The sequence below is a fragment of the Aptenodytes forsteri genome, unplaced genomic scaffold, assembly GCF_000699145.1.
Source record: "Aptenodytes forsteri isolate BGI_AS27 unplaced genomic scaffold, ASM69914v1 Scaffold55, whole genome shotgun sequence".
Classification (NCBI taxonomy): domain Eukaryota; kingdom Metazoa; phylum Chordata; class Aves; order Sphenisciformes; family Spheniscidae; genus Aptenodytes; species Aptenodytes forsteri.
Window position 1 is genome coordinate 11886945 of NW_008796063.1, and position 10535 is coordinate 11897479.

The window sequence follows — 10535 nt, forward strand, 5'->3', positions numbered from 1 at the left end:
ATGGCCGCTGCCGAGCGTGGTCACCCCTCAGCGAAGGAGGCGATGGTGGGCATTGACACCAAGTCCAAGTCCCTACAGCCTCACTGGTACGAGCGCTACATCCAGCCCTGCGTGGCCGAGCTGCTGGGCAGCGCGCTCTTCATCTTCATCGGCTGCCTCTCCGTGGTCGAGGATGCGGAGGGCACGGGGAGGCTGCAGCCCGCCCTGGCGCACGGGCTGGCCCTGGGGCTCACCATTGCCATCCTGGGAGACATCAGGTAATGGGGAGGCCAGCATCTGGGGCTGCGGGTGCTCCCCCCACCGCCCCCTCTGCACCCCCTCACTGGGGTCGGCACGGTCCCTGCCCGGTGCTGGCACGGTTTCTGCGTGTGGACAGGAGGAGATGCTCGTGCCTCCCCACACGCTGCCTTTAGGATCTTTCCTGTTCTTGTAAATATTGGTGACCGCAGCAATGCTGCGCTGCCATCGAGCCTCTCGGTTAACGGCATGGCTGCTTAGGTGGTGGTTGTCTACAACACCTTGGGTTTGGGGGAGTTCACCTGGCTTTTGATTGCGACATTTTATTTTTAGTCCCTTTTAATAAAAATGGTCGAAGCTGAAACAGAAGCATTCCTTTGGAAAGCTGAGACGTTTCCTTTTGAAAGGATGTCAGAACGAGACATTTTGACCTGAGTATGCTACTCCCCTGTGTATTTTCAGGTGAAAATTTTAGATTACATTTACAAATGGTTTCAATTCCTCAAAAGCAACATTTAGACAGACCTGCTTGTTGAAAATGGTGTCATTTGATGCTAAGATATAGATTTATCCTGAAGGGAGAAGCTGAAACAGTCCCTGTGGAGTTTCATTGCCTTCTCTCCAGTTGGCTCCGCGCAGCCCAGGGATGGGGTAGCTCCAGGCTGTCCCCCCTGACACACCGGGCTGGGACACAAGCCTCCCCCGGCCGGGGAGGGTGGCTCAGCCGGGCTCTCGTGTGAGCCCTGGAGTCCAGACTAAACTGACTGATAATTTATCAGCGCCTGATTAAGAGGGATAACGCCGTGGGATGAGGCTTGTACAATCAGGACTCAGTGACCCGGGCTGCGTGGGCCGGCGGAGCCGAGCCGGATGCCTGCTGCACCCCACGGGGGGGGAGGGGGGGCGCCGGGGGGCGGGGGGAGCGGTGCAGGGGGGGCTTTGTGATGAGAGGCTGCAGAAGCATTTCGGGGGTCCGGGGGTCCCCTGTTAGCTCTGAAGCCAGGAGGAGCCGGCTCAGGGTCCTGGGCAGGGAGATGTTTTAGCCTAAAGTCAGGTTTTAGAGATTTGTGTCCAGAGAGGCTGGAGAGGAGCCTGGCCGGGGATGAGTGCTCGCTGGCTGGGCTGCAGCCCACGCCACGGGTGGGTGGGTGGGTGGGTGCTGCGGACAGGGTTTATTTGCAGGCAGGTCCTCCTTTAGCTCCCGGACTCCCACCCTTCCCAGGGTTTATTTGCAGACAGGTCCTCCTTTAGCTCCCGGACTCCCACCCTTCCCGGGGGCGTTTGCAGCCAGAGCCCCATCCAACCGAGACGTCTGCTAGCCTAAACAACACAACTTCTTGCTCTCATATGATGGGTCTTTAATTACAGCTGAAGAATAAGATGTAATTATAGTTCCTAGACACTCTGACTCATCGTCTTCACCAGCAATTATTATTAGGGCTGATTGGTTATGAAACTTGTTCATTAATGCGTGTCCCGTGGTAATCTGTTTTAATTAGAAGGTATCTGAGTTTGTCTTGCACGAGGTCTTCAAGATGAATGATTTAGGTCCTGTAACGAGGCGAGCGCCGGCTGCTGCCAGCCCTTTCCCGGGGCCATGGTGGGCAGTGCGCAGGGATGCAGGGAGACCTGTGTGCCTTTGCATTTGCATCGAGGAGATGGAGATAAACCCTGAAAATCCCAGCAGAGTCCAGCAGTGCTGGTGTGGCCGGGAGGTGGCCTCAGCCCTGCCCGACAGCGCTTGTCCCGTTCCCTGCCTCCCTGCAGAATGTGTGTCCTGCCAGGCTGGGTACCAGCTCTGTCAGCCCCTCTCCTTCCCCCGAGCAGCAGGGATGGCTGCCACCAGTATGTAAAGGGAAATGACTTTCCCCACCGAGTCTTTGCCCCCGGAGGAGCTGCTCCAGAGACCGCTGGTGGCCTGGCTGCGCTGCTGCCACAGGCAAAGCTCTTTCTGGGGAGTGGGGGGGGAGGGGGGGCAGCGGTGTAACCCCCCCTGTACCAGGGCCTTGGGCAGGGCTGCAGTGCACTCCGCAGCCTGCAGCACCCTGCAATGCCAGGAGAGACCTCTTCTCCCCCCACCTCCCCTGGCAGCGCTGTGGCAGCTCCTGGAAGCATGTGGGGGTCTCCAGAAACCCAGCCCCAAACCCTGTCCCTCAAACTGCAGCACGGCAGCTCCTGCCCCTGCCAGCACTGTAGGAGGGGTTGGGTATCCAGTGTGAAGATGCTGCTGCTTCGAAGCAGTAACTGCAGAGAAAGGAAATGGCCGGATTCTGCTCTTCTGCAGTGCATAGCAACTTCTCACGGCAAGGACTGAAAAAGCATTTGTGGCTCCAGCCCATGGCGAGCACAGTGCTCGAGCCCCCAGGAGGGAACTCTGTGCTGGGGGTGAACCCCTCACTGATGCTCCTCTCTCCTTTGCAGTGGAGGCCACTTCAACCCCGCCGTGTCCTTGGCCGTGTGGCTGGTCGGTGAGCTGAACATCATGATGCTTATTCCTTACTGGGTCTCCCAGCTCTGCGGAGGGATGATAGGAGCCGGCCTGGCAAAGGTACAGACACCCAGGGAGTCTCTTTAACCAGGGCTAACACTGGGGTGCAGGGACCCCCTGCTCTGCCAGAGCTGGCCTGGCCAGCCCCAACCTGCTGCCCAGCCCCAGGGTCTCCAGCAGCAGTGTGCGTGCTGGGGAGGGTGAGGAGGACTTGGTGCATCGGTTCTGCATGTAGTTAAGAGCGCTGATTTCTCACAGGGTGGTGTGGCTCACAGGTTTGCTGCGTGGGCATGGGGCTTGTCTGGCACTCGGGGCCAGGGTGCCCAGTTCCTCCTCCCAGGTCTTTCACGGTCTGACTGCAGGATTCGGACAACTCGCCCCCCGCCGCAGGCTCGGGTCTGGCAGTGTCGCGCAGATGTGGGGGTGCCGCCTCTGCACAGCGCTCTGAGGCCCGGCTAATTAATTCTCAATGGCAGCTGTTCTCTGGAGGTTTGCTATGGTGCGCTAATTAGGCACAGAATGATGCACGGTACCTCTGCAGCTCCAGCCATTTTCACGCACGGTGTTTGCCTGCGGTTCTACTTACGGCACTGTGCTGTAAGCTTAATTTATGTTTGGTGCTGCCCATTCGCAGCGTCCAGGCAGCCCGAACCCAGCAGCACGCTGCCATTTGGCCGCCGCAAACCCCTCAGTGCCTGGGTGAGGCTCATCCCACCAGGAGAGCGGTGGCTGGCGGGAGAGAGAGCGGTGGCTGGCTCATTATCTCGGGAGATGCTAAGAGCCTTCGCTAATGACTTTATATTTGCCAGGCGCTTAGGGCTGGCTTTCAGGAGGAAAGTGATGAGATTAGCTCCTCTTTAACCTGATGCTACGCCCGCCCACGCTGTCCTGACAGTGAGCACATATGCCCGTTAAAGCCCACAATATGGAGCGTGGACGGCACAAACAGGGCTCCCCCCGCACAGGCCGTGGCGGCAAGCGAGCGGTATGTGAACGCCAGCGGAGGAGCCTTCAGCAGCATCACGGCTGACGAGCAGATCCCCTCCGTCCTCGTGGGTGAGATCGTCATGACCACCTTCCTGGTCCTTGCGGTCTGCATGGGCGCCGTCAATGGGAAGACCAAGACGCTGCTGGCACCTTTCTGCATCGGCCTCACGGTCACGGTCGACATCCTGGCAGGGTGAGCTTGCGAGTCCTCTCCCCCGTGCATGTTCCCACCGGCCAGCCAGTGCCATCCACTCCAGCAGCCGCTGTCACCGGGCAGGGTGCCTCGAGCAGGGGGTCAGGATGGGACCATGGTCTGCAGGGATGGAGCTGGTGCTCAGAGCTCCCTGCAGTGCTGGCTGAGCAGAGCCCAGGGGGGCAGCTCAAAGCACTGGCTCCCCGCATCAGGGCTCCCCCGCTCCCTCCCTGGCCAGCGCTGCGGCTGCTGCATCCTGCACCAGGGAGGGGAGAGTGCCCGTGCCTGGGATGGGGTAGGATGGGATGGGGCGGGATGGGATGAGATGGGGTGGGGTGGGATATGCCCCCTCACAGCACAGCACAGAACCTGCCGGCCAGGGCAATTGAGGAGAGCCGAGCACACTGCAGAGGCTGGCGAATGAGCCCACTGGCCCCTCTGACATTTTTGGGGGGAGCTGCTGGGCGCAGCCCGGCCGGGTGCAGGAGAGGCCGGCGGCTCAAGCCCAGCGCGTGGCACTTCAGCCAGAGCAGCCTTTACAAGCACCTGTTATGGGCTGATAAAACCAAAAGGCTGCAGGGGCCATGTTTGTTGTAGGAAGCCCTGAGCAAACAGGAGAGGGTTTATCTGGAGTCATTCCTCGCCGTGTGTCCTTGTGGCTGCTGGAAACGCTGCCAAGCTCAGCCTCGGCGCAGGCAGGCATTTCAGGCGAGCAGCCTGGGTCTTGTGCCACTGCAATCAGATAACGAGTGCACGCAATTATGAATGTTAATGGGTTGTTTAGTTAAGGCAGTGCCCCCTCTAGCGGGATTCAGAGCTCTTATTTAAACACTGCACAAACCTCGTGTGCAAATATTTATCTGTTGCAGTTTTCTTTAACCTGTAAACGCTATTGTCTCTCCTGCCCCGCTCTGCTACCTACGCGTGGTGCAGAGCTTTCCCTGTTTAAAAGCCCGGCTCCCGGCAAGCCCCAAAATAGACACTCATGCTTCCACCCCGCGCCAGGTTTTCCCCGATAGCTTGCAAACGCTCGTGAGCAAAGACAGGTGCCTGCCGGTGAGCAGCCGCGCCGGGCTGGTCCCTGTGCTGCAGCAGAGCAGCCGCTCGGGTCTGGGCTTCCTTACGCTGTCAGGGCAAACTGTCCCTGGGCACCGAGCAGCTGTGCCTGGATGGGGGCCGGGGTGGTCCAAGCCTGCCGCCCACCCAGAGCAGGGCCAGACCCCCAGCAAGGAGCCCCGGGAGGGGTACGCTGCTGCCCCTCGCCCAGCACCCCCTCCCTGCCCCGTGCATTGCCCTGTCCTGGCAGCGAGGAAGACGAGTGCCGGTCTCACGTCCTGCAGGGCTGATGCAGCCAGTTTGTTCCTCTTTCAGAGGTGGCGTGTCCGGAGCCTGCATGAATCCTGCCAGAGCCTTCGGGCCAGCTCTGGTAGCAAACTACTGGGACTATCACTGGGTGTACTGGGTAGGGCCCATGGTCGCTGCCCTCCTTGTCAGCGTGCTGGTGAGGTACGTGATGCCCGCGGCGGTAAGGAGAGCGGAGACGCGCAGGCTGACCCCCCCCTTTCCCACCCTGCCGCCTCCCAGGGGACTCTGCCCTGCATGCTGCCCGGGCTGCTTCCCTGCTCCCTGGGTCAAGGCTGCAAGCAGATGCTTTTCCAGAGAGATGTCCAAGGGTTGGAGACTCCTTTCCTTTCTCCTTCCCATGAGGACAGGGCAACAGCAAAGATCCAACCTGTCTCCAAATCCACGTATTTGCTCCATCCGTGTCTTCTTGTGGGGCAAATCCAGGCTTAGGCTGGTGCTGGGCTGTTGCTGTCGCTGGGTTTCTGTTGCATGTTTGCAATGGCAAAAACGCTAACCCTGAGTTTCTCTCTTTTACCTCCCCAAAGGCTCCTGATCGGTGACCGGACCACCCGCCTGCTCCTGAAGTGATGCCGGGCATGGGGCTGCATGCGTGCCGTCGTCGCTGACCTGCCATGGGCAGCCGGTGCGGCTCAGCACAGCCAGCATGAAGCCCCCTGCCCCTGTTCCTCACCATCCCACCTCCCCTCTGCGTCTCCCAGGCAGCCCGTGCTCAGGAGATGGTTCACTTGACACTGCAGGGACAATGGAAAGCAGCCCAGCCGAACCAGGCAGCCCTGTGCTGGTGGCAGGGCCGGGCAGCACCGCTCCCACCCCGGTCCCCAGGGCTCTGCCAGCCCCTGCCATGGCTGTGGGACCAGCTCGCCAGAAGCATCCTCTGATCCACACCAGTGCCCACAAGATCCCAGCCTCCCCCAGCATCAGTCGTGAACAGCGTCCGTCCCACCAGGGGACGGACACCCTGTGCTTGGGTGTCTGTGGTGCCAGGGAGCCCTGGGCCCTCTGGGGTGGGCAGCGCTGCTCCACGCTCAGGGGGTCCTCCGGTGTGTGTGGCTGTGGCCGGCAGCCCGGTGCTGGGCTGCTCTCCAGGAGCCTCTCCAGCTCCCCGGGGCAGGCAGTGAGAGCTGCCGGTTGCCGAATGCCCTGTGAGGAGTCTGCTGTAATCCTGCTAAGGTGGCGAGAAGCTGAGTCAAGCAGCCGTGCCTGGGGACTGTGCGGCATGGTTCGCCAGCGCTGACACTAATCGCTTTCTAACTTCTTCATGACAATATTAATTCTGAGGCCCGATGCAGCTAGCTCCCTCTGCCCTGGCACACACCTGCGGGAGCTCCCCAGCCCTGAACACGGCGGTGGGTGCTGTGAGGCTCCGTGCTCTGCCCTGTGCCGGCTCCCGCATTTATCTCCCATTCAAGCACCTCTGCTCTCTCTCCACCAGCTCCCTCCTCAACATCCAGCCCGCGAGGAGCCCATGCTCCAGCACTGCAGGATGCTCCTCCATGGGAGCCCGTCCTCCAGCTTGTGCCGTGGGTCGTCTCCTGTCCCTCGCGTGGGTCCAGGATGATGCCAAGTGGCTCTTGCCTGTGGCCTGCCCCACAGAGGCTGCCACGTAGGAGGGTGTTGGGAGAAGGGAGCTTTGGTGGCAGTCCGATTTCTGGCCCCTCTCAGCATCAGGAGGGCCAGGGGGTGAAGCACCATCTGAGAGCTCAGGGTGGGTCTGTCCCTCCCTTGCCAGAGGATGAGTGCTGGGGGGGGGGGGGGGGGGGGGGGCTGCCTTGGGGGGAGCTGCTGCCATAAGCAGGAGGAGTCGGCAGAAAGAGAGTGATGGAGCTGTGTGGGCAGGGGGAGAGGAGCCAGCGCAGCAGCTTTACGTCAGCCGGGTAGCCGTCCCCTACAGCAGCTCTGCCCTGACTCATCGTGCGGACTCCCCAGCCTCCCCCATGGGGGGGCATTCACAGCAACCCTGTCCCCACCGCTCAGAGGGCTTGTTGGGTGGTAAACCGGCACACAAATGTCATTGAGAGTACTCCCAGCCCCAGCAGGGAACCCCTCAGGTTACCTGGGTTGAGTCACTCCTGATTTTGCAGACTTTTGACTTGGGAAATGTCTGTTGCTTTGCCAGCTCCTACACGTGTGGCTCTGAGGTGCCACACTGGGCTGGCCCTGGGGAAGGGGCTGTGCTGGGAGAACTGTGCCCTCTGCAGCAGGGCTGCCCACTCTGCCCAGCCCAGCACCGGGGCACCAGTCCAAAAATGGGGCTGGAGGGCAGGGGGAGACGGGAGTGGGAAAGGGCCAGGATGCTGTGAGCGGGAGCAATAGCATCCTCCCAGGGCCAGGACCGGTGTGCAGGGCTCCGGCTGCCAGCGGGTCTGGGGGAAACCCCTGAGCAAAGCAAGTGCTTCCTACCCCTCCTCCTGGGCTGCTCCACGCAGAGGCAGAAAAGCTGTTGCTGTGGCAGGGAGGACGTTCCGGCTTTCTGATGTCCCCTGGGGGCTGGCAGAGCCCTGCACACTGTCACCTCTCTATTTTCAGCTTGCTTTCTTTTTTTTCCAGCCCGGGAGGTGACCCACACATGCATGCACACACGCACAAAGATGTATTCGTTTTTAGAAAAGGACAAGGCTGTAGAGATGCTGAAGTGAGGAAATGCCAGAACTAAAGCATCCCTGACTCGGGGCGTGCGTGTTTGCCTGCATCCCTTCCCGCAGGCAGCTCTCTCGGGGCTGGGCAGGCGGATGTGGTACCCCATGGTGGGCAGCGCAGGCCCCAAGTGAGCCGGGGCACAGGCAGCTCTCATTCAGGAAGGAAAATGATGCAACCCACAGAAGGAGACAAATAGCATGAAGATGTCACTAGGACGGTTGTCATGGCAACGCCACAAAAAATGCCAAACCAAACAAGGCGCAAAGTCACTGCTTCCTCCCCAGAGGGATCCTGGGGGGCACTGGAGCGACTGCTGGTGGGAGCTGGGGGCCGTGGGGAGCCACCGTGGGGGCCCCAACGTGCCCTGGCCCCTGCTTGGAGCGCAGACATCTGTGGGAGCGGGGCTGCAGGCGGCTGCGCCACTCGGGAAACACGTTTGTGGCTGCAGCTGCCTCTGCATGGGGCCGGCTCCATCCTGCACCCTGGCTCCCTCCTGCACCCTGGCTCCAGGGCCCTTCTTCCAGCGGGTGCGGGGGAGGGGCAAGGCGGTCCCACTGGGGCGGTGATGTGATGGTGCGGGCGAGAGGCAAGGCGCCACGGTCCCACTGGGGCGGTGATGCTGCTGACCGCTGCTCACGGTCCCCGGGCGCAGGTGACGGGGGCAGGAGGTGGGGGATGGCCCATGCACGGCCACGTGTGCTTCCCTGTTTTGCTGTTGATGTGTCCAGCACATTCATTTTTAATTTGTCAGGCTGACTTTTAATAAAGCATCTGTAATACTGTGTTGTTTTTCCCTGAGTATTATTAAAGAGCTTAATTTATGCTAATTAAATACCAGTTAACTTCCAAGCACTTAATGTGCTTTAAGACATAAAATACATCTCATTCCCATTCAATTAAATTTGCAGCAGGCTTGGCCATGGGTCTGCATCATGTTTTTATCGGCACATGGATCTGCCGCAGAGCCAGGACATTGCCTGGTGTTTTCCAGATTCTTTGCGCCCCTTGGGATGGAGATGCCGCTCGGGAGCAGGGCAGGTGTGGGGTGCTGATGCTGCTGGCGCCTGTACCAAACGGGGCGGTAATTGCTGAGGTTTGGGGCTGGTGAGGACACAGACGCTCACACCTCTGTGTGATGAAAAGCCTGGGGGGAGCCCAGGGCACCGCCTGGTCCACAAAAGCCGCCAAAGGCTCTGCAGACGTCGTGCATGTGCTCGCCCGGGCGCTATCGGCTGTGGCTGGCGCCGGTGCTTTGGGGACACGGGAAAAAAAATCAGGGTGTGCTCTGGGAACAGCATCAGAAGGATATTTGTCTGTCCCTGTGTCTGCCTGAGCCCCTCCTGCCCTCACACTGCAGCTCTTTCACTCTGGATAAATAACCTGGTTAAACATTGACCGGGGGAAGAAAGCCACGCTGCCGCCTGCGGTCGGGCTCCCTGGTGCCAGCCCATCTGTGGGGAACAGCCCCCGCCCGCGGGGAACAGCCACGTGTTTGTCCAAGATGGGAGGCTCCTGCCGAAGCCCCAAGTGCCGAGGGACGGACACCCAGCCGGGCTGCTCACTTGTGGCCCACGTCCAGCAGCGGAGGAGCCTGGACCTTGGCTTGTGGCCCCGATTCGAGCTGGGCCCCTGCCCAGCCTGCACGACCCCCCTGGCCACGCAGGAGCTCTTGCCATGTTTCGTGCCTTGCTCCAAACCCCAAGCCCTGTGCCCTGACCTGCAGCCGGTCCCCCCCGGTCCCCGGCGCGGGCAGCTCTGCCCACCCTGGCTGGTGGCTGCGTGGGACACAGCTGCTGGCAGCAGCATCACGCTGGAAATAGCTGATATGCCGCGTGCAAACGTGTGAATTAATGAGTCGGTTAATTCGGCTCAGTCTCTCTCCTTCCCCGGCTCGCAGACCTGCCCAGCTCCGCTGCGCTGCAGCTCCCCCGGGAATAGGGAATTCCCGGCCGGTCGCGCAGCACACCGTGCTGTGATGGGGTCCTGGGGTGGCAGCGAGGTGCAGCACAGGATGCCCCCAGCCCTGGCACGGTGCTCGACAGACATCGCCCATGCACTGCCCATGCACAGGGCAGCGCAGCTCAGCCCTGAGCTCAGTGACACGGGGCTGTGGCCGGTCTGGGAGGGTTCCCTGCCCCCCTGCTGTTATGCAGAGCTGGGGTGGGATGCAGCCCTGTACCCTGCCTGGGAATGCCCCATGGCCATGACTGTGCGTGGCCATAGCCGTAAGTGCCCTCTGGTCCCTGCTGGGGAGCGGCAGCTCATCCCCACTGTCTGCGGGAGTGGGGGTGACTTCTCCTTTCTGCTGCATGCGTGGGGCAGGCACCCCGCAGGGCAGGCGAGGGATGAACCAGCCGGGAGGGAGCTCTGCTCTCCCGGGCCACTCTCTGGGATCCCAAACACCAACGCTGCAGGACTGAGTCCCTTATCGCAGGAGACCTGGCTCCATCGCTGCGCCAATGCCCGAGCACTCCTGAGCTCGCCTCCAGGAGAGGGACAGTCCAGGCGGTAGGGAAAAACGGGCTGAAGAAGCAATAGCTCTGCATGTTAGCAATAATCAGACAACAGCGCTCATAACAAGAAGAAATCACCGGGGCCGTGAGCTCAGCAAGGCGCCGAGCGGTGCCG

General features: G+C 60.9%; 1 protein-coding gene across 1 annotated transcript; it reads left to right on the plus strand.

Moving 5' to 3' along the window:
- Positions 1-5837, plus strand: AQP8 (aquaporin 8). The gene is made up of 5 exons (XM_009286622.1): positions 1-257; positions 2659-2785; positions 3691-3905; positions 5277-5411; positions 5795-5837. Exons 1-5 carry the CDS (start codon positions 1-3, stop codon positions 5835-5837), a joined length of 777 nt encoding a protein of 258 aa, XP_009284897.1.
- Positions 5838-10535: the final 4698 nt, after the last annotated feature.

Bases quoted from the DNA above. Each gene is read 5' to 3' on its own strand.
- AQP8 (XM_009286622.1), top strand. From the start codon at position 1: ATGGCCGCTGCCGAGCGTGGTCACCCCTCAGCGAAGGAGGCGATGGTG. The intron at 2,786-3,690 runs GTACAGACACCC...CCCCCCGCACAG, and splicing joins TAGGAGCCGGCCTGGCAAAG to GCCGTGGCGGCAAGCGAGCG. The intron at 5,412-5,794 runs GTACGTGATGCC...ACCTCCCCAAAG, and splicing joins CTTGTCAGCGTGCTGGTGAG to GCTCCTGATCGGTGACCGGA.